Source organism: Nuphar pumila, chromosome 13 (assembly GCF_984573655.1).
Source record: "Nuphar pumila chromosome 13, dmNupPumi1.hap1.1, whole genome shotgun sequence".
Taxonomy (NCBI): Eukaryota; Viridiplantae; Streptophyta; class Magnoliopsida; order Nymphaeales; family Nymphaeaceae; genus Nuphar; species Nuphar pumila.
Genome location: NC_143261.1, coordinates 9,221,045 through 9,244,908, shown reverse-complemented (window position 1 = coordinate 9,244,908; position 23,864 = coordinate 9,221,045). Strand labels below are relative to the sequence as shown.

At 39.3% G+C, this 23,864-nt stretch overlaps 1 protein-coding gene and 1 long non-coding RNA gene across 8 annotated transcripts in view; one reads left to right on the top strand and one right to left on the bottom strand.

Annotated features, from left to right (window-relative positions):
- The first annotated feature begins 568 nt into the window (after positions 1-568).
- The window catches only part of LOC149817699 (lysophospholipid acyltransferase LPEAT2-like), a 49,747-nt gene continuing 26,451 nt past the window's right edge, over positions 569-23,864 (top strand). For 6 of the 7 annotated variants that reach the window (XR_016426971.1, XR_016426972.1, XM_089984006.1 and 3 more), the window contains exons 1-9: positions 569-1,129; positions 1,751-1,931; positions 2,028-2,087; positions 2,530-2,693; positions 2,791-2,854; positions 8,935-9,003; positions 10,138-10,233; positions 15,965-16,009; positions 16,473-16,543. Coding sequence is in view for 5 of the 7 variants with exons in the window: in XM_089984006.1 (XP_089840132.1) it covers positions 645-1,129; positions 1,751-1,931; positions 2,028-2,087; positions 2,530-2,693; positions 2,791-2,854; positions 8,935-9,003; positions 10,138-10,233; positions 15,965-16,009; positions 16,473-16,543 (1,235 nt within the window). In the remaining 2 variants the exon portion in view is untranslated. The remainder of the gene's footprint in view (positions 1,130-1,750; positions 1,932-2,027; positions 2,088-2,529; positions 2,694-2,790; positions 2,855-8,934; positions 9,004-10,137; positions 10,234-15,964; positions 16,010-16,472; positions 16,544-23,864) is intronic. The other variant, XM_089984004.1, reaches the window with a different exon arrangement.
- On the bottom strand, positions 12,517-15,933 carry LOC149817700 (uncharacterized). Its single transcript, XR_016426973.1, has 2 exons — positions 15,210-15,933; positions 12,517-14,432 (listed from the first exon to the last, which is right to left on the bottom strand). It is a non-coding gene; the product is annotated as an uncharacterized LOC149817700 (long non-coding RNA).

Here is a 23,864-nt window from a genome sequence, read left to right as displayed (position 1 = left end):
AAACCCGAACCCGGCTAAGAAGCGGGTTGGCGGGTCATGTCAGATCTTGCCACCCCTAATCTGCCACACTGTTTCTTATATGAAACCAGTATCGGATCAGACATGACCCGATCCATACATCACGTGTTTGAAACTTATCCTTCTTGGATCAATGAGTGCGCACCTGAACCTGCCCCGAACCGTCCCACATCCAACCTGTTGTCGCTCGTTTAGCGGACCAGGCAATTGGTGGCATGTCGGTCGGTCCCAGACTTCCAGTCCAGTGAAAAAAGGGTCACATCCAAAAAACAAAGCCACTCAAAAATCCTTTGCAACGTGCCTGCATATAAAGTTTTTATCCCAAAAACCCACGAACTTTTCCAACTAAATTCAGAAACACCATTTTATTATGTTAATTTGGCAGCAAGAAATCACTTAGGCTTGACGTACGAGTGCACAATCGAATCCAGAGGTCACTTACGGGAAACGTTCACTAGGGGCATTCTCGTCATTCAACCCCGTCGTGGATGACGGATGATGCGTCGAACTGTCCGATTATAAAAAAAGCGTGGCTGTCTTCTCTTCCACTGTTCCGCTTAATAAGAGGAGGCCAAGGAAGGAAGGAAGAAGTAGAACCAAGGAAGCGAAGGAAGAAGAAGAAGGAGATGGACGGCTACGATCGCACGAGAGAGCTCTCCGCTCCGCTTCTGCCAGACCCCGGCGACGGGCTCGATGACGTCATCGTCGACATCCAGGACGGCGGCGACGGCGATCGGCCGTCCGGAAACGGCGAGACGGTGAGCCCGTTCGAGTTCCTCATGAGATCCGCCGCGACGTCGACGTCGGGCGCCGCCACCTCGTCTTCTTCATCATCCTCCTCTTCTTTCTCGCCTCTACCGACGCCGCTGGACCCCTTCGCGAACCGGACCGAGTTGATCGAGGGCGTCTACGAGTGGGTGAAGATCGCGGTGTGCATCCCTCTGGCCCTCGTCCGCATCGTCTTCTTCGGGCTGGCTCTTCTGGTGGGGTTCCTCGCCACGAAGGCGGCGCTCCTGGGCTGGGAGGACAAGGAGAGCCCTATGCCCAGGTGGAGGCTCAGGCTCATGTGGATCACCCGCCTCTGCTCCCGCTCCATCCTCTTCTGCTTCGGGTTTGTCCTTGTCGTCGAACTGATGATCACAGATGCATGGTTTACTTGTGTTCCTGGTGCATGTTGGTATTGCCGTTTCTCTTGATGAGATATTTTTGCGCGTCTTGTTTCGTTTTTGCTCCAAAACTGCATTCGATTTCGACTTGGATGATGGAATTGACATTCGATTTTTGTGCTGGAGCGATGCGCATAGTTGGAGAGAGCTCTTCATATCGATTTCGATTTGCAAAGTAGATTCAGTATCTGGTGCTGGGATTATTGCAGAAGGGGCGTTCTCAGGTGTACGCCCTTTCTTGTTTTTCGTTTTATTTTATTTTTTCTGGTCTTTTATTACTCGGTTTGTGGAAATGAGCTTACAAGAACTTGATCATAATGGTGACGATTTTTCGGTTTTCAAGGCCTTTGTAGGTAGTAACTCACTGCAATTATTCTTTTAGTATGGGAGGCATGCATCTCCCTTGTTCCAACTAGTGTGTCATGAATATCAGTCTCAGGAAGTTCATCGCCCATTTCTATATATTGGTTATGAGAGATATGAGGATGAATTTATTTATTTATTTTTGTTTTTTTGTTTTTTTTTTGTTTTTGTTGTAATTTTTGGAATGTGTGATGTTGGAATAGGTATCATTGGATAAGGAGGAAAGGAAAGCCTGCACCACGGGAGTTGGCCCCCATAGTTGTATCGAATCACGTCTCATATATCGAACCCATTTATTTCTTTTACGAGCTCTTCCCTACGATCGTGGCTTCTGAATCGCATGATGACATACCGTTTGTGGGAACGATTATAAGAGCTATGCAGGTGATTTGGTGACTTTTTCGTAGGCAACTTATGGATTACATTTATAGGTAGAAAATTCTAAAAGACAAGTCCTGTTTTTTTGTTCCTTGTTGGCAGGTTATATATGTGAATAGATTCTCAGCACCATCTCGGAAACACGCTGTTAATGAAATAAAGGTAGTGATGTCTACTTCATACTATCACTTTGTTGTTGACGAGCAGTTTATCTGCTTCCCCTAATGAAAGTTATGATATTTCCCTGTATTTTTTGTCTTTTATGCTAGACAACTGAGGTAATTTACCAGCTTCATGACCATTTTGGGAGCGATATGTTTCCAGTACCTCCAGGAGTGCACTATGTATATGTTTTGAACCGTTTCCTCTCTTTGGGTGTCAAACATATAGGTTTCATGTGCTTGGACATGCATGTTGTTCGTTTCATGTTTGATAAGCTATGGTGTCCCTAATCTGATAAATAGTTATTGCCTTATTGGCTGTTTGTTTACGGTATATGGGTAAATGAAACCATGCAGGATCTTGTTGTTACTGTTTATAGTCTTTTCCGTGACTGCTTATAAGCTATTTGATACAAATTTTGCTTTCAAGGATTTGAATGCAGAGAAAAGCATCATGTGATAAATTTCCAAGAGTGTTATTATTTCCTGAGGGTACCACAACTAACGGAAGGACCCTTATATCTTTCCAACTGGGAGCATTCATTTCTGGTTATCCTATCCAACCAGTGGCTGTCCGGTATCCTTTTGTGCATTTTGATCAATCCTGGTATGCCATCAGTAGTTAGTATATCAGTTACACTTTTCATTTCTTTGTTTGGACAAGTAGTCTTGTGACTTGATTAATGTGTCTTACCATTATGTAGGGGGAATATTTCATTGACAAAGCTATTGTTCAGAATGTTAACTCAGTTTCATAATTTTATGGAGGTACGCTTTGCCTGATTTGTGGAAGCATGTACAGATCTTAAATTGAATGGTCTTTTTTTAGTTTTGTGAACAATTCCTGGGTCTTAATCTTTATGGCATTTTTCCTAGTGAAGCTTTTTCTGTATGTTTTGTGAATAAAAGTAGTAAAATGCACTTCTACCTGCATTTTTGTTTTGTTGAGAAGATGTTCTCTGATTCCTTATAAATGATTTACCGATGAAGTTCTTTAATGTGGTAAAACTTCTCGTGCCAGTCTTATTCTAGGGGAGGTAGTGTACCATTGCATTTTTTTAAATGTAGTGTACTATAGCCATTTTTTCTACTTTGGCCAGTCTTAGGAGACGATCTGCAAAATTGGAACGTAGTTCATGAGGTTTTTTTTTTCATATCAAAATGATATGTTTTAGATCGGTAGAGCTTAGCTAGTTCATTATAGGAAGTTCTTCATTGCATCCATCTTGATTAATTTGTTGAAATCTAAGGTGAAAAACCAACCTGAAGGGACATGCTTATTGTGGTACAGACTAAGTTGGAACAAGGCTTACAGAAAACATCTAGGCAAGTGAGACATCCAACACAGGAAGGCAAGGCATAAGTCTTGAGGGGTAAAACATGTAGGTCTGATGATCAAACAATAAGTAAAAGGTCAAGAAAATGAAAGCATTTCTTTTTGATAGTATAGTTTGACTGTCAAGGAAAGGTTAACAACATGCACTATGTTATCAACAGGCTGATACATAGTGAACATTTGACAGCATGAGATGAACATGTAATAATCATCAATAAGTTAATCAATGGAAGATAAACAATGAACAAAAGGTCATACTAGAAAATCATTGATAATGAACATGAAAAAGAATATTAAGTAAATCAATGGACTACATGGCCAACAAATCCAGATGAAATCATGCCAATTCATCAGATTCAGGTTGTCTTAGAAACATGAGATCTGTGTACGGGTCCGTCGCTTGGTGGCAGCAATACTGGCACCAACGCTTGTGGATGCTGCAGTTTTTAGTTCATTCATTGTTCAAGTCTTATTTGTAAATGTACCTTCAAGCTCCCTCTCCACGCATATACACTTTTTGTGTGGCAATAGAGCTCTTGTTGCAACTAGGAAATATGCAGTTTCCCTATCTTATCTCATAAAAACAAGAGATTTCTGCTGAGTGGGCATTTGGGACATCCATTTTAGTCATTTCAACTTGGAAAATGTCTTCTTGCTGTCTTCAGTGATGAGGTGATTTTTCATGTTGTGTTTCTAACACGTCATGACACATCATTCTTGCTTTTCACTTGGTTTTGTCCATTGACGTTTAAAGTCCTAGATGTGTGTCTATATTCTGAAGTTCTAGCTATTAGCTCCTTTCTTTGCCTTTATGGCTTCATGTTTTTGTTCTTTCTTGTGCCCTCTATGTACAGGGAAATCAGTGATGCCTATGTCACACGGACTCGGCTCCAAGGTCGACGCACTCGCGTCGACATGCACCGACACGGGTGCGGTCAACGCACCCAGGGTCATTTTGGTCTATTTTTTGGATTTTTTTTTTTTAAATTGCGCCGGGGGAACCCCCCCCCCCCCCCTCCTGTAAGGAAAAAAACCCTTGAATCAGGCTTCACAACTCATCACCTGTCCCCTAATTGGCACAACTTTGATTGAGTCTTATATATATATATAGCCGAGTCCCCGTGTCCAAAATTTTTGAAATTGCGCCGCACCCGCACCCATGTGACATAGATGATGCCTATTTTTTTATTTTCTTAACCAAATCTTTCTTTGCATATTTCTATCTAACTTCCTGTGGCTTGGACCTCTTTATTGATTTCAAATGTTCAGTTGCAATTTATAGCAGTATGGGTCATTTCTATCTCGATGCTCCATGACACTTATTTCGTTTGAGCTAATATTTCTTGTATATAGTTTACGTCTTTGTGTTCTATCCTATGTCACATGGGTGCGGGTGCGACACGGGTGCGTCGCAATTCCAAAAAATTTGGACACAGGGACTCGGCTATATATATATATATATATTAAAATATATATATTATAAATATATATATTTTAAATATATATAATTATATATATAACAATAAATTAACACATAAAGATTGTAAATTTTAAAGCAAAAATAAAAAAAGCAATTCTTAACAACACAAACTTACCAAAATATAACACATAAAGAAGCTTGTGAGTGTGATAAACAACAAAACTTATCATAAATCTGCCTCATCGTCTGAATTAGAGGGAAGAACAGGATCGAGGTAGTCCATGTTGAGAGTATGTAAATTATGTTCTCCCTCCAAGTCAAAATCTTATGGATTTATATTCCAATTCTTGGATGGTCCACAACTGCATCAAAAAATGACTATATTAGTATCTAACTTAAAACTTTGAATACAAATATTTAAATACAAACTTTGAATACAAAGAAAAAAAAGTACATATACTCTTCTTTGGTGCGGCGAGATACTCCAATTTCTTTCACAACAAGATGATGTAGTAGGTTGGAATAACAACTTCATTGCAAGACGTTGCAGATTTGGTGTCTTTGATCCATATGTTGCCCACCAATTAAGGGGATCTTCCTCGTCCCTTGCCACAAGTGCTGCTAAAGAATCAAATCTCTCAGTAGAAAACTTGCCAAACTCACTATTTACAACCTTAAACATGTGAGGATCATTAAAAAGTCTTCCCAAATATATCATTCTATTTCTTGATATCTCAGGATCTTCATTTGGAGAAACACGACCAACACCTGCTGTCAATCATTTTTTTGCGTAGTATTTTGGATTTAGAGAGTGTGCCATGCAATGAAAATGTGTATTGCTTTTATCCCATCTTCTCATTAAAACTGAATGTACATTATTGTAAAATTCTGAATCATCAAGTGCAATATCTTTCTTCTCATGTTTAAAAATGATACTTTCAACTTTTTCAATCATATTGTCCCACATTTCATAAATTCTATGAAGCATGGGTACATCTCTGTCAACTTCTCTCAACATTTCCCAAATAGGCTCTATAAATTCAACAAAATATGTAATTTTATCCCACCAAAAATCATCACAAATGCATTTTTTGATAGCTTGAGCCTTGACATCATCTTCAATACGATAAAAATCCCAATCTTGATCAACCACTATCATCATCAATGCATTCTTGAGTTGCTTAATTCTTTTTGTCATAAGAATGAGAGAAGCAAAACGAGTTTCAGCAACTTTTAGTAACTTGAGATCAGAATGCCTATTAAATATAGAAAGGACATGATGATGGTTTACAACAAAATTTCTAATATTTCGAACATCATGCTCTATTTTCTCAATCCATAAGTACATTTCATGTGCATGTGCATCATCTTTTGATGGATTGCATATACTCTTAAGTGTCAAATTTAAACTGTGTGCTGCACAAGGAGTCCAAAAAATATGTGAATATGTATCTTCACTTGCCAAATTCATTCCTGCACGACTGCAAACTGGAGCATTGTCAGTAATGATTTGCACCACACTTTCTTCACCCACTTCTTTTATCACTTCGACAAATAATCTCTTTAAGTATTCAACATCTTTATACTCTCCAGATGCATCAACAGTCTTCAAAAAGATTTGCCCATTAAGTGAGTAAGCAATGAAGTTTATCAGTGGTCGCCTTTGTATATCAGTCCACCCATCAGAAACAATCGACACTCCATGTCATTTCCATGCAAATTTTTGGGTCTCTAACAAGTCTTCAATTCTATTTTTTTCCTCTGCAAGAATGAATGTTCTTAGTTTTTTTGAACTAGGAGGCACATAACCACTCAAATTGCAATTAGCCAAAGATGTAATCATATCTTTCCAGTATGGACTTCTAGCTACATTAAAAGGAATTGAGTTTGAGTAAAAGAATCGGCCAATCTTTTTATCAATTTCTGCTCTTGCCATGTTTTTGAATGACGCTTGTATTGTTTTATTGCTTTCCATCTTTCTTTTCTTTAAAAGCTCTTCTTGTATATCACTAACAGTAGGAAAAGACAAATTAATCAAATCGCTTCTCATCTTTGCAATTTTCTTCTTTTCAGCTTCCTCTTGTTCTTTTTTTAATTGCTTTAACATGTCTTTGTTAACCCCAGAACATGCCCTAATTCCTTGACCACGAATATGCAAAAGATGTGCTTTCACACGCGTATAAGAACTTGTGAAAACAGTCTTACATAGATTACAATGAAATTGCACATTCCCACCACCACCACTACTAGCTTTTACCCCTTTTGTCACAAGCCTCCAAAGTGGTAGAGAAACTTCTAATTCAGGGTTAGAACTTGAACCAAATGTATTGACACTACCGTTAGAACTCGCCATTATATCTGAAAAATGAAAATTGAAAAGAAAATAAGTAAATGAAATAAAGTTAATAAACACTTCAAAATAATAGTAATAGGAGCTCCAGGTTCGTTCCCCCTGTGCAAATCAGGTTCAAACCAGGCCCTCCTCTGCAAACCAGGTTCGAGATAGAGGGCCTACCCCGTATCTAACGCAAAAAGGAGGGACAGGGCAAGCCCCTGCTGAACCTTATTTGTGCCAGGGGCTTCGCCCTTGCCAAAAAGCCAAAGGCAGCAGGGGAAACGAGGAGGGGCTCGGCCCCTCGTTTCCCCTGTTGTTCGGCGGGGCAAGGATCGACCTGTCAGCCGAGCCCCCTCCTTCCCCCACTCCTACTTCTTACCCCTGCGATAAAAGGGAAACGAGGAGGGGTTGAGCCCCTCCTCTATGAATCAGAGGCACAGGTAGGGGCCGAGCCCCTCTTCTGCGAGCAGAGGGTGCAGGGAGGGGGGGCGAGCCCCTCTTCTGCGAGCAGAAGGTATGGGGGGGGGAGGGGCCTGCCTGACATAAGCGAAACGAGGAGGGGCCAAACCCCTCCTTTGTGAATAGGAGGCACAGAGAGGGGCCGAGCCCCTCTTCTGCGAGCAGAGGGTGCAAGGAGGGAGGCTACGAGCAGAGGGTGCAGGAGGGTCGATCGACATACCTGTTGAGTGTTGACGGAGGGGGAGACGGTGGCTGCCTGTGCGTACCGTCGTCGGAGTCTGGATCGCCAGCGTGGGTGTAGGAGAAAGCTGCAGGGGCTGAGGGAGAGAGGCAAAATCGAGAGGGTAAGCCCCTCCCCTGTCGATAAACCCCTTTTAGGGTTCGGCTGCAAAAGAAATTTGGATCTTGGTCGGGTCCCGACCCGGATCCAAAACATACTTTAAAAATCGAAATGGACATTTTTGGACTCGGTCAAAGTTGACCGAGTCCAAAATGTGGACGGACTCGGCCTCGACTCGTTGACCGAGTCCGACTCGGCATTGACCGAGCCTGGGCCGAGTCCGAAGCCGCACCCATGTCGGGGCGTGTCGACTCGGGTGCGGCACCTCCTTAGCCGAGTCCGTGTGACATAGGTTCTATCAATGATGGAGCTCCTTGTGAATCGCCAGATGCATCTGAGGGATCTATGTCACATGCTATGTAACATGGGTTGCTCCTGGACCCCTGAAGCACCTGCAGCCAGGTGTGGTACCCAACATGCTAGGTGCAGGTCAACAAGTGTCAGTTGTGGTGAACCCCATATCTAGCTATGTTGTCCAATTTTGTATTTGGGCAACTTTGACCAAGTCTAAAACTGTCCAAATTTAAAAAACAAACTTAAACACCTAAAGAAACTTATAATTCCATAATTATAAATGTATTGTTTATACACACACATATATCTGCACCCCTGCACCTAATTTTTTTGAAATTTCCTATTCGCTCAGAATGGGAATCAAAATGGAGTATCCATGTGACATAGTGGGGAATTTATCTGAGGCAATCACATTCCTGGACTTCTTTATCAAGTTCCTGTCATTGTCAAATTGCCTCATCTCTGCATAATTAAGTGCCACATAGCTTAAATACATTTTGTATTTATTGTCAAATTGTTGGTGTATTACATTTCGAAATTCAACTTCTGGAACGTTGAACTTTATAATTTTTTCCCCATAAATTTATTCCTATGGAAATTTTGTTTAAATTATTTCCATTTTGTATAAACAGGGCAACTAATGATACTATGCCATCTTTTATAGGTCGAGTATCTCCCCGTCATTGCACCACTTGAGAATAAAAAGGAAAGTGCTGTTCAATTGGCTGCAAGGGTGAGCTTCTTTAACAGTTATTATTATTGGAAAGTGTCTTCATAGTATGAATCTATTGCAATTTTTTCTGTTCAGGCTGCTCAATTGTAAATGTTATCATTGCCAAATTGAAAGCTTGGATATGGTATTTGTGGAACTTGGAAGTTCTTGAGTATTTGAAATGTTCAACTTCAAAAAGAACTTAAATAATTGAACAATATTTTCTTAGACGACAAATTACAGTGATGGTCTGATAGAAGATGATGACTTGGTGGCCTATTTGAAGATTCTTGCATTTTGTAACTTTTTTTTTTTGAAGTCTATTTCCATGTTTCTAGGAGTGACTATCTTTACATGTGTTGCCTTTTCTTAGACTTAGGCTCCCTCCAAATTAGACTGATGGTCTGATAGACTACCTCCTCCTTTGAACTGTTACCTTGTTTTGTCATGCCAAGCAACAAAATCTAGTTAACTTATGAGTTATGACAATTCCTTGCTTAGCCAGAGGACTTTTATAATCTCACTAAAGGATGCCTCCTGTATCCTCAAATCTCGTGAGAATGTTGACCCACAAGTTACAAGCCAAAAGAAGACCTTGGCTTTTGGGGTTGCATCTAGACCTAAATAGACTGTCTGGGAAGTGGTTCACAGTGGGTACCTGAAAGGTCTGAGCAATTCATTATAGTGCTCAACTATCATTCAAGCCAGAATGTTGTTCCAGCGCTGCATTTTATTTGTTTGATCTCTTTTCTATTTTGGAAGCCATATAGAAGAAAGCTTCATTAAAAAGTAAAGGGAGTATGAGACCAAAGATAAGGTTACAAGCAGTTGAGAAAAGAAACTTTTGATGGAGTTTGATGAAAAACCAACTTTTGATGGTAGTGTTTCTTTGAACCAGGGAGTTCATAGAGATGTAATTTTACATGGTAGGAATCTAAGAAATTAGAGGTTGATTCCTATTCAAAAGTAACAATTTGGTTGTTCATCATAATATAGTTTCCAACCGTTCATTGCAGGATATGCAATTATGGTACATTCTTTAGTTTACAAAAAGGTCTAGCTTTTTAAAATTATCATAACTATTCTTGGTCTTGAACAACTTGGAGAAAAATGTTTTGAAATGTCAGTTCTAACAGCTGACTATACCATTTGCAGACCAGCCATGCTATTGCAAGCGCACTTAATGTTGTTCAAACTTTTCATTCTTATGGTGATTTGTTGCTTTTTCTGAAAGCATCAGAGTTGGGATATGTAAGTCTCTCTCTCTCTCTCTCTCTTTTGTAATATTGGTATGTAGATAAGTTCCCTCCCTTATGTGTCTCAAAGAAAATGATTGATTTTGAACTATATTGTTATCAATGACCAAAATTGCCAAGTTTTATACTGAAGAGGGTATTGATACTGGTATCATGATTCTTAGAAAGAGTTACAGTTATTGCCTGTTAGGATTATTCATGATTGGCATAAATTTGTGATGTAATTTGAAAGTTTCTCACTAAAGTGAAAAGATAAAGCAATTAACAGTAATGGCCCTCTTGCTGTAAGGTAATGACTCTTTTTTTGTGTTTGGCATGCGTTATGCACCCACTTGTCAATGGCATGACGCAATGTTGTTTTGATTTTGTACACGTATAAGGCTGTCCTTGTGCTTATTGTAGCATGCATTTTGGTAGGAACTATAAGAGAGTTTTCTCATTTACATTCTGCTAAAAGGACAGTTTGCCCAACCAATGACACATAAATGAAAGAAAGCATGGCTATTGCCATACAATCATCAGTAGGAGTTATAAGGACAGTGTACAAACAACAATGTTAGCAAGAATCATGGGCAACATGCTTTAAGAAAATGCCTGATCTTCACGGAAATTGTCCCTGTGGAGTTTGAGGGACAAGAATCCTCGTGACGCAGTGGAGGACTAAATGAATTGCATGTAATGAAACAAGCGGACGTACAATAAAGAACCCGATAAGCGCAAACAATAAACAAAAGAGTGTACAAGCACTAGTTCACCAAGGGACAATACAACATCCAAGTTGAAACAAACAATAGAACATACAAGAGCCACTATGGGCTTAGCACAACGCACATAAGGGTATGTTTGATGGCTTGTCCAGGGTTGGACGAAATAAACAAAAAGAACGGAACAGAACATTGGTTTTGTTCGTGTAACAACTGTTCCAAGTCCAATGTTTGTTTGGACCATACTCAAATGCTATGTTCCAAATATTCGTTGTTTGATGACGATGTATGAACAACTTGGACAGTCATGGATAATGGATCAAATTACTTTGTTTTGGATCATATGACTCAATCCGTCCACCATTTTACATGTTTTAACAAGTTTATTATGGTTTTTTGCCCGGATGTGGATCCAGTTAACAAGCATCGCTTCTTTTAAATCCTAACTGCACTATCAAGAATCTTTTGAAGAACTTTTACAAGATCTCCTTTGTTTCTAGACATTTGAGATGGAGGCAACAATGACGAAACAGTATGTTATTCTCAACATTTGAGTTTCCATCTCTCTAATTCTCAACTTTTGTTGTTCTCTTTTTTATGATGCAATTCTCATATTACAAAACTAAAAAAAAACAATGTCTCAACTACAAATAAGAGGTGGTGACATTTCTCAAACAATCCTTTTCACATTGATCATGGCTAGCCTATGGTATATAGCTATATGCATAATTTTTTTTCACTAATTGATACTAGGCTCCCTAGACAAGAGCAATGCTATTTTCATCAAATTAGGAAGCATCAAAATAAAAGGAAAAAGGCAACTGTTTTCAGCATCCAAAGCCAAAATCCTTTGATAAAAGAGAAATTCCTCACCTAAATACACCTCAAAATTTTATAGTGGCTATTCCTTTGTTTGCATATATTTTGATTAATTTACTGGTTATATTGTCTAATTGTTTCTTTACTGATCTGAACTGCACCAATTGGATAAGGAATAAACTCATGGTAAGAATAATTAAGGGTTTCCATGCTTAATTATCCCAGCGCTCCCAGCAAAGGCCTCTGCTCCTGTGGATCCTATATCTAATCTTGTTCATTCCCTTTAATTAATATCACAGGGAGCAGCATCCACCTCTTAGGCAATTTGATTCTCATCATCAGGAGATTACAACCTGAACATATAGTGTAACAACACTTGACCACCAGATTTGGGTATTTAAAAATTTAATAACTGAACTACAGAGAGAGTTGGATCAGATTCAGAAAGCAGTGTAGACTAAAGAATCTACAGGAAAAAAGAGAGAATGAATCACAACATGATGCTCGGATCCAACTGAATGGTCAGAAAAGATTGTGATGCCACAAATCTTGTTGAAACAAGTAGATAATCAAATTGTTGATCGAAACTATGTTTAAGTGACTATGCTGTTAAGAATTAATTCAATATCAAATACCACCTAGACAAAGTATATTCTATTTCAATAGCTTAATATGAAAAACCATCCCCCTCAAACAAAGGCACATCAAATATAAAAATTACAACTTTGAGGTTACTAAATCTCACAAAAATCGTCTCACTGAATCCTTCATAAGATTGTTTTCAATCTCAGTCATCATTCTGAATCCAAAGATGAAACAAGAAACAAGGATTTTGAAAGCAAGCAAAAATAACCTTTAATGCCTCGGAGAAGGCCAGAAAGCATGAATCGTGTACCCCGTCTTCCAATTGTCCAGATAAATCACCTTCTTCACAGAACGACACCAACATCGCAATGAACATTAATGCCCTCTGCAAATTTGCGTTCTTCGCGTAAACAAGGACGTTAACGACTAGCGCCCCACAGTGGTGTAAAGGAACCCAATAAAAAATCCTTCGGCCTCGAGCTGTATTCTGGAGCCTTGGTAGAAGATCAACTTTGAGGGATCGTTGCGATCGGCGATGAATATGGGCATGTTCCGGATGATGTGGTCATCAAGATGGATGATGCCTTAAGGGGACCGTTGCTGCAGTGCGAGGAGGTCGGCGTCGGATTCCGGTGAAATTTTGGAGGGGAGGATCAAAATTAGGGAAACGAAGAAGAGGCGGATGTTGGGCTGCCAAGAGACATCATATTCAAAAAATGAGTGTAGCTGAGATGCGTATGCTGAGATGGATGTGTGGAAATACAATAAAAGATAAGATTCGGAACGAGGAGATACGTAAGAAGGTAGGCGTTGCACCCATTGAAAATAAGATGAGAGAATCGTTTACGGTGGTTCGGACATATTCGGCGAAGGCCTAATGATGCTCCAGTTAGAAGGATGGAGAAATGAGAAAATATATTAGTTAAAAGAGGTCGGGGTAGGCCTAAGAAGACATGGATGGAGGTGATAGGAAAGGATATGAATGCTTTGAACCTCACCGAGGACATGGCATTGGATAAAAATGATTGGAGGAGAAGGATTCATATGGAAGACCCAAAATGATTTTCTTTTTTGGTTCATATCGCCGACCCCAATTGTTTTGGGATGAAGGCGTAGTTGTTGTTGTTGTTGTTGAAGAAGAGGCGGATGATGGCCCGAGCCATTTTCCACATAAAGAGAGAGACGCTCCTGGTGATGCATTTTTTTTGTCCCTTCGGTTCCTGTTCATTTTGTAACAGGGGGAGGTGGATCGAAAATTACATACTATTATGGACGCAGCGGAATGTCGTCCGCCGCGTCCAACGTTTGTTGGAAATCGCTGTTTTCAGCAAGATGTCCGTCTGAATCCTGCTCGGAACGGCGCATCAAACATACTCTAAAAGAACAACTTTCACTTAGAAAATGCTTTAGAAAAGCATAACATATACAAGAGAGGGAATGCCTTTAAATAGGTACTTCAAGACACAAAGGGGCTGGCCCAACTAGCCATTGGACCAGCCCAACAGCTATAAAGTACACAAAATAAAAAGAAAAAAACAGAAAATAAATAAATAAACAAAAGACAAGTCAGTCCCTAGAGGATTGACACCTATTACAAAGTGAAATGACTGAAATACCCCTTATGGGTATTTCAGTTTACATAAACAGACTACAATACACACACACACACACACACATATATATATATATATATTGATACATATAATTTAACATTGTAGATCATGGGACATAGACCCAGAATCTAAATGCTAAAGTCCACTTTGAGGGAGGTTATAATGAATTTTCTTTAAAGCAACTCATTTAGTGAATTTTGGAAAAGGGTTAGACAATATATAGTCGAAGTGAAAACAGGAGAGAAGAAGCATAAAACAAAAGATTAGGGTTTCTGTTCCACAACCATCATCTTCACTTCTATTAATCTGATGTGCAAAGGAGATAAATATACGGAATATGACTGAAATTGTTGCAACAACTGCATGCACATACGGAGAGAACAAAGTGGATCTCGTCGCTCCACCGAGCTATGCTTCCGCAGCCAAGCTTCCTTGTAGCGAGCATCTTCTTCTATGAATAGAAGTGGCATAACCTATGTCACACGGACTCGGCTAAGGAGGTGCCGCACCCAAGTCGACACGCCCCGACACGGGTGCGGACTCGGGTGCGGCTTCGGACTCGGCCCGGACTCGGTCAACGCCGAGTCGGACTCGGTCAACGAGTCCAGGCCGAGTCCGTCTACATTTTGGACTCGGTCAACTTTGACCGAGTCCAAAAATGTCCCTAAAAAATCAAATTTTTATATTTTTTATTTAAAAAATATATATAAAAAGAGGCACAGACTGTGACTGTGCTACAGTCACAGACTGTGCACAGTCTGTGACTGTGTGACTGTGTGACTGTGCACAGTGCACAGTCGCACAGTCTGTGACTGTGACTGTGACTGTGACTGTGCACAGTCACAGTGCTGTGGACTGTGCCTGTGCACAGTCACACTGTGGCATTTTAAAAATAAAATAAATACATTTTGTGCATCCATGCGACTATTGAAGAAATCCAATACCTAAAGAAAAGAATGTTTCAGTTAATAAAAAGGCTTCCATCTCCGTGATATTTTAAACTAGAAATTATTTAACACACTTAGTAAATTTTGAGAAGATGAATCACAAAAATCTCACATAACAGGAAAAGTCAATACCGTATAAATGTTTTCAACAAGCTCAATAAAATTATATATATATATATATATATATATATATATATATATTTATTTATTTATTTTTTGCCGAGTCCCCGTGTCCAAAAATTTTAAAATTGTGCCGCACCCGTGTCGCACCCGCACCCGCACCCATGTGACATAGGGCATAACATACCTTAATCAGTAAATTCTTATCCCTTTTCTTCAGTCTGAAACTTGTCATCTCCCTTCCCTTCTTTATGTTTTGATTTTCTTTCTTGACTTTCAAACTGTCACATGAATATCGCCACACATACCCATACACCCATTTTTATGAAGTTTTAAATATGACTACAATGTAAGGGGACATGATACAGGGGCCAAAGGTATCCGTGTGGCATAGCTATCAAAAGGGAAAAAAAGACAACCTTCTTTTTTGTAACTTGGTTAACTTTCTCTTCAGATAATTTGCAGTTACACATTGTATTTTATACAAAAATGATGTGGTTGAAGGCCCTATCTATTACTGCTCAAAATTTCCCACAAAAAAGTCCCAGAGATCTTATAATAAATTTTGACGCTACATCTTATTGATTACTAGCTTTTTAGCTGCATCACTATCATATTTCACATGTTCTGGTGAAAATTTCACTCAGCAGTGTTGCTAGTTTATCTGTCTTCTGTTTTGGCCTCGAATGTTGCAATCATATTGCTACAAAATTTCATTACCTACTATATTTTTTGTTCTCAATGTGTTTTATATATTAATTGCAAAGTTTGGAGAAAGAAAACCAATGGCCTTTAGATATTCTTTATGCAAACAGTATCTTCACTAAATTTACATTCCTGTGTTGAAGTCTAGCTACTTTAGATTTCATCTGCTAATGGCGGTATGGTTTGTTATACTTTATTTATATCATAATATGATACTGTTTCGTATTCTTCAGGAGAAAGCATCTGCTTTTATGGTGGAAATGGCCAGAGTTGAAAGTGTGAGTTTTGTGTTAGCTATCTTTGTTTATTCCTTTCCTTGGCCTTGTTCATAGGTTATGTATCATGACCACACCAGAAAATTAGGAAAGTAGACCATAATTTATCTAGTTCATATTCCTTTCAATACATGTTTATGGTACTTGAGTTCCAAGCCACTACTTTTGGTCAAGTTTTCTTAGCTGCATTGGTTAATGATCTTGTCTCCTAACAGCACACATTGGTGCTCAAGCAATTATCCATATGTTTTTTCTGGGCATTTTTAAGGCACTCTAGGTTCTTTTGTGATATTCTGCATGATTTAGTTAACCTGACATTCATAGCCCAGTATTTTTCACAATCTCCTTGCTTAGTATTTTCAGTTGTCTGCTTAATGTTAGAAACCATGTGATTTTTCCAAGAATTTATTTTTGTTTTTTGTCAATGAAGACTGATGCATATTTTTATTTTTGCCCGTTTATATAGTTGTTCCGTATAAACACGTTAGAATCTGTTGAGTTTCTTCAGAGGTTTATGGCGATGAATCCAGATTACAGGTACTGTACCAAGTCATCAATTCCAGTGCTTTAAAAATGTCATAATACTTTTTTTTTCTCATTATTTTGCTTGCATGGTAGTGCTATCAATATCAACCTTTTGAATTGTTTCAGCTTCATATGGCTCTTATTTCTAATCCATGTTTTCTGTACCTACCGTGCATCTGATGATAACAAAAGCTGTCTTTCTGTCAGAAGGAGAAGGAAAGTCTTTGTTTTTTTACCATCACACACAAGTTTCCATTTCCTTTTTTTTGTGTTTAAATGACTGCAATTAGAAGAAACAGATCTTTGAATTTGACAACTTGTACATTAGCACCTATATTGTAGGTTCAAGAGTCAAGTCAGGAGGATTGTCAGGGCTTGTATTGTGCACTGCTGTATTTTCATTTCGAATTCAGTCTATAACTTGATAACGTTGTCACGACTTTTTTCTCCGCATCTTCCTAACTCACGCGGAGAGGGAGATTGGCGGGCTGTCTGGGCCATGCGGCACGCAGCTTGCCTTAGGCGAGAAGTTGCGTAAGTCTGACTGAAGCGGATTTGAGGCGGTGCATATCCCATGCACTCTTAGCACAACGGAGCATCTGAAGCGACATAGTCGAACAGGTGGATAGAGCGGGGCAATGCCAAAGTCTTTGGCGTACGAGCGTTCAAGATGACGAGAGACGGGTGTGTCACCTTCTGTGACGAGCGCACGAGCAGTCGAGGGTCGATAGAGCTAGCTAGGTGTTCGAATGAATATCACAAACACTGGAATGCGCATCGAGTTTTCGAGCCCTACCAAATGAGGGGTATATTACATTTTGGCTCTTGCAGGCCTCGTGGGGCACATTGTGTGCCCCACGGATACAACCCCCCCCCCTGATGGATAAGACCTTTCGGCCCCTAGCCTAAGTTAGTTGCTAGTTTGATGTAGTGAAGCTCCCTAGTCAAGAGGAATCACCGCCGCTCGACATGCACTCGTTGAGCCTTTCGTAAGGATGCGAGTTTGGGCTGTAAGGCGGCCAACAAGTGTGGGCCCCGCACATGCCTGCTGATGCCCATGAGGAATTTGCACACTCGTGAGCACTCTCGTGCATTCCAATGTGCTACTCACGAGATATAGGGGTTGCCCACTCTGTACCGCACGGTGGTGCACCAATGCAAGTCAAGTGGAAGGTTCCCTATATAGATGTTATGAGCGATGAATCCCCACCAATAGGAGGAACCCTAATATCTCTTGAAAACACATCGCTTTTGTTTCCAATAGAGTTCCCGAACGTAGACTTCGTATTTCGTCGAAACGACCGCCCCGGGGTCTTTGTCACATATGAATGTATCGGTGAGATTTCGATCTCGGCTCGGTAATTCTCAACATGCAAGGAGATGCGCGGCTCCGAAGTTTGGGCAGGCCTACTTGGGCACTGGCGTGACACCTCTGAATAAATTAGCTCCTTTTACTGTTCTAACTTTACAGACATGTTCCCCACATGATTCTATGAGAGAATATTCGACCGTGAACCATGAATTCCGCACAGATGTCTTTCATCTGTTAGCTTGAAGTTGAGATGGGCCATGGGTGGTGTAGTACCTCTGAAGCATGGTATATGGCTGCGGGTGGCCGAAGAGACCCCTGTGGCATGGAGCATGGAGCTGAGCAGATGCACTTGAGATGTAGCGCGCACACTTAGGCTTGCTTGTTAAAATATGTTGTACATATATATATTTATATATATAGATCACGACACATACACATATATATTAATTATATATATGTCTATGTGTCTATCTACATATATAAATAAATATATATATATATATTTATATCTTTTGTAAATAGACCCATATAAGGGTAAAACAGTCTTTTTACTTCTTATCGCATATTGTAACTTTTCTTTTATTTTCTTTTTTCTTTCTTTTTTTATTTTCTTTATTCTTTTTCTTTTCCACCTTGGAATGGGCCCCACCTAGGAGGACGTTGGAGCATCCAACGGTCATATTTATGACCGTTGGAAGGGCTCCAACGTCCCTCTAGGAGCCCTTCCAAGGCCTCCTCTTTTGTCTATAAATAAAGGGGTTTCTCCCCATTGTAATGCATGCTTCTTTGAAGCCTTTTGAGTGGAATATATATTTTTCCTCTTCTTTTGGGTGCCTTACCACTTTAAGTGGTTCTGTTGTTCTTTTGCCATTAGTGGCTATTTGTGTATGTGCGTGCTCTCTTGTTTTGCTCTTGGAGACTTCATCCGGCACTTCATTACATGGTATCAGAGCCTTGGTTGATAAAGCTTCATCGGATCTTCTTTTGACAAGTAATATCCTTCTCTTTCGTGCATTTATATTCCTCTTCTACAAATGGCCAACAAGGATGCAAAAATCGACCTCTCATTCAAATTGGATGGGACCAATTATCGCATGTGGGCGGCCGCTATGGAAAACAATCTCAAAGGTAAAAAACTTTGGGGTTATGTATGTGGAACCATTCCGGAACCACAATTGAAGTTGACTAAGTTTGAAGGTAATGAGGAAAAAGCTTTGAACGAAGAGGAAAAAGAGAAGGCTATTCTTGATTACTCTTCTAAATTAGAAGATTGGGAAAGTGAGCATGCTAAAATTTTAGCATGGTTCATGAACAATGTTGAATTAAAGATTTGTGCAAATCTCGCCAAATTCAAGAAGGCTAATGAAGCTTGGTTCTTTATGAAAGGCATGTACACTCAAAGAGACCTTGCTAGGCATTTCTTTCTACAAGAAAAGGTAAGAGCTACCAAACAAGGTGATATGAGTATTAGGGACTACTATAGTGCCCTATCTTCTTTATGGGATGAACTTGTCCTTCTCGAACCCCAATGGGAAGGTAGTGCTGTTGCTATGAGGCAAGAGCAAATGGAAAAAGAAAGATTTTTCCAATTTATTCATGGGCTTCGCCCCGAATTTGAGCAACTTAGAGGATCCCTTCTCCATAGGGCCTCTACTCCTCTAAGTGATATTTTGGCCGACTTATGTCAAGAAAAGACTCGTTTGGCATTAAAACGAGATGTTGATGAAGTTCATGCCGTATCTAGACCCAGCAACAATGTAAGGCCATACAAACCACCTCATTTTTTCAAAAATAATGGTGGTGAAGGAAAATCATTTGCCAAAATTGTAATGAACCGGGCCATATTCGTCCGGATTGCCCAAGATTTAAAAAGAAGGTGGCCTCCGTTGGTGAAGCTCCTCCAAATGAAGACTCAAAGAAAGATGGTAACATAAAAGAGTCTCTTGCTCATCTTACCGAAACTCTTCAACAATTCATGAAGATGAGCTCCTCTCAGTTTTCCTCTACACCATCCACTTCCGGTGCCGCTATCTCCTCCTTCCCAGGTATGACCTCTTGGATTCTTGATTCGGGTGCCTCCTTTCATATGACTCCGAATGCATCACTCTTATCAAAAACAAGTCTCAACAAATTTAAATCTTTTGTCTCCACTGCCGATGGAACATCCTTGGATGTTGAAGGCATTGGGAATCTTGAGAAAACTTATAATGAAAACAAAGAATTTTTTGTTCCCAAAATTCGAATTATTCCAAAACTTAATTTAAATCTATTTTCCGTTTCCCAAATTACCGATTTTGAATGTAATGTCACTTTTTCACCTACCCATTGCTATGTGCAGGATCTCCGGTCCGGGAAGTGGATTGGGCAAGGCCATAAAAGAGGGGATCTTTATTATATGGATTTTTTGTCATTGCCAACCAAATCATTTTGTAATCATGTTCAATCCAAAGATATTGAGACTTGGCATAAAAGACTTGGACATCCTAGTGTTTCTAAATTGTATCTCTTTCCCTTTTTGGAAAAATTTTGTAATACAAATACATTCACATGCAATGATTGTATCCTTGGAAAAATTCATTCGCTTCCGTATTCTCATAGTAATTTTGTGTCAAAAAGACCTTTTGAACTTGTGCATTCCGATGTATGGGGACCGGCACCCGTTCTGTCCAAGGGAGGCTACTCCTACTATGTTAGTTTTGTTGATGACTTTACTAGATATACATGGGTATACATTATTAAAAACAAATCCGATGTCTTTAATAATTTCAAAGAATTTCATATTCTTATTCAAAACCAATTTCAAAACAATATAGCTATATTTAGATCAGACTCTGGAGGAGAATACATGTCTAAAGATTTTCAAAATTATTTCAAAACAAATGGAATTTTACATCAACGATCTTGTCCTAAAACCCCGCAACAAAATGGTCTTGCGGAAAGAAAACATAGACATTTAATTGAAACTACAAGAACACTTCTTGTTTCTAAAAATGTTCCTAAAAACTTTTGGGCCGAAGCTCTTCTTACCGCAACATATTTAATCAATCGTATGCCCTCTGCTTCTTTAAAAAATGTATCACCTTTTGAAAAATTATTCAAAATTACTCCAGATTTTAATAGATTAAGGATATTTGGATGTAAATGTTTTGTGCTTGTTCAAGGACAAGATAAACTATCACCTAAAGCTATTGAATGTGCATTCATTGGATATGGTGAAAATAAAAAAGGTTATAGATGCTATGATACTCGAAATAATAAACTCTATATATCAAGAAATGTAAACTTTCTTGAAGAACAAAATGGATTTGATGTTCACACATCTAGAGAAAACTTTGACTATTCCTTCCTATTTGATCTTGCTCCTAGAATTGAAACATCAGATGCAAGTACTTGCGATAATACTTGTGATGGCATCTCCCATCATAATGATATACTCCAACATGGTAATGATTCTCAAGTTGAGAATCTTAATGAAATAAATGTATATACCCGGCGGTCAGGAATTGAACATCAACCTGCTCTTGAAAGATATTCTCAAGATCTCTCATTAGAAGAACCTATTAATGCACCTAGGAGATCTTCTCGTAGTAGTAGACCTCCACAAAAATTTGTATCTTATGAATCTTTCTCACCTAATTATAGGGCTTGTCTCATGTTAATTCATTCATATCATGAGCCTACTTCCTTTAAAGAAGTTAAAGATCATCCACATTGGATTGAAGCAATGAAAGTTGAATTAGAGGCTCTTAACAAAGCTCAAACTTGGAGTATTATTCTCCAACCATTAGGAAAAAAGGCAATTGGGTGTAGATGGGTATATAAAGTTAAAACCAAGTGTGATGGATCTCTTGAGAGATACAAAGCTCGTTTGGTTGCAAAAGGCTATGCCCAAGAATATGGAATTGATTATGAGGAAACCTTTGCTCCCGTAGCTAGGATGACTAGTGTGCGAACTTTAATTGCCTTAGCCTCCATTAAACAATGGCCTATATATCAACTTGATGTTAAAAACGCTTTTTTAAATGGAAATTTATATGAAGAAGTGCTTATGGATCCTCCGCCAGGTCTTGAAATTGGTAAAGGAAATATTCTAAAGTTAAATAAAGCTCTCTATGGTCTTAAACAAGCACCTAAAGCTTGGTATGATCTTTTTAGCAAAGTAGTTCTTGATAATGGTTTCTCCTCATGTTATACTGATACTGCTTTGTTTGTTAAAAATTCTAATGATCACATTACAATTCTGTTATTATATGTTGATGACATGATTATCACAGGTAATGATAAGAGAGGTATTAACCTTATTAAGAATATTCTCAAAGAAAATTTTGATATGTCTGATCTTGGTTATCTAAGATATTTTTTAGGTATTGAAGTTGCATACTCTCCCAAAGGGTATGTCCTCTCTCAGATGAAGCTTGCCTCCGACATTATTGACAGGTCTGGACTGACTGATGACAAGAAGGTGGAAACGCCAGAAATAATCAATGCCAAGATGAGAGCCAGTGATGGCACTCCTTTAGCTGATCCCACACCTTATCGTCAATTGATTGGGTCGCTCACATACTTATCCATCACTAGGCCCGATATTTCTCATGCAGTTCATAGTGCAAGTCAATTTCAGACTGCTCCCTCCACCATTCACATGGCTGCTGTCATGAGAATTATCAGATATTTGAAAGGCACCATAACAAAAGGATTATTCTTACCCTCTTCTTCACCTCTTACTTTACTTGCTTATACTGACTCTGATTGGGGTGGTAACCCCGATGATCGTATTTCTACCACAGGGTATTGTGTGTTTCTTGGAGAGTCACTTATCTCTTGGAGGTGTAAGAAGCAACAGAAAGTTTCACTCTCTTCTACTGAAGCAGAGTATCGTGCGATGGCCACTACCACCACGGAGATCGTATGGTTAAGAAGTTTGCTTAAAGATATGGGAGTCTCATTCTCAACTCCCTCAAAGCTGTGCTGCGACAACAAGAGCTCTATCTACATTGCCAGCAATCACACCTTTCATGAAAGAACAAAGCACATTGAGATGGATTGCCATTATGTTCGTGATGAGTTCCTACGAGGCACCATTCAATTGCCTTATGTTCCAACCGAGTACCAGTTGGCGGACTTCTTCACCAAAGCTTTGCCATCGCCTCGTTTCTTCTTTCTCCTTAGCAAACTCTCGGTGATCTCACCGTGTGTTTGAGGGGGGGTGTTAAAATATGTTGTACATATATATATTTATATATATAGATCACGACACATACACATATATATATATTAATTATATATATGTCTATGTGTCTATCTACATATATAAATATATATATATTTATATCTTTTGTAAATAGACCCATATAAGGGTAAAACAGTCTTTTTACTTCTTATCGCATATTGTAACTTTTCTTTTATTTTCTTTTTTCTTTCTTTTTTTATTTTCTTTATTCTTTTTCTTTTCCACCTTGGAATGGGCCCCACCTAGGAGGACGTTGGAGCATCCAACGGTCATATTTATGACCGTTGGAAGGGCTCCAACGTCCCTCTAGGAGCCCTTCCAAGGCCTCCTCTTTTGTCTATAAATAAAGGGGTTTCTCCCCATTGTAATGCATGCTTCTTTGAAGCCTTTTGAGTGGAATATATATTTTTCCTTTTCTTTTGGGTGCCTTACCACTTTAAGTGGTTCTGTTGTTCTTTTGCCATTAGTGGCTATTTGTGTATGTGCGTTTTTTGCTCTTGGAGACTTCATCCGGCACTGCATTACATTGCTTGCTGAGTTGCTTACGAGCAATGTACGATTGCCTTTGTCGTCGCCACATGCCATAGCCAAGGCATGGGCTTCCCACTTAGCAAAGTGTGTGTTATCATAGGCCCTTAGTTGTTAAAAGGTGCGCCTAGGCTGGCTTGGCGTAGGTCCACCGCCTAGGCTTATGGGTTTAGGCGGTAGGGCCCTGTTTTTTTACCTAGGTTGTCCATGCCTAAGCCACATGGACATAGTTGTCATGTTTTTTCTAAACTTTTTTTTGTCTC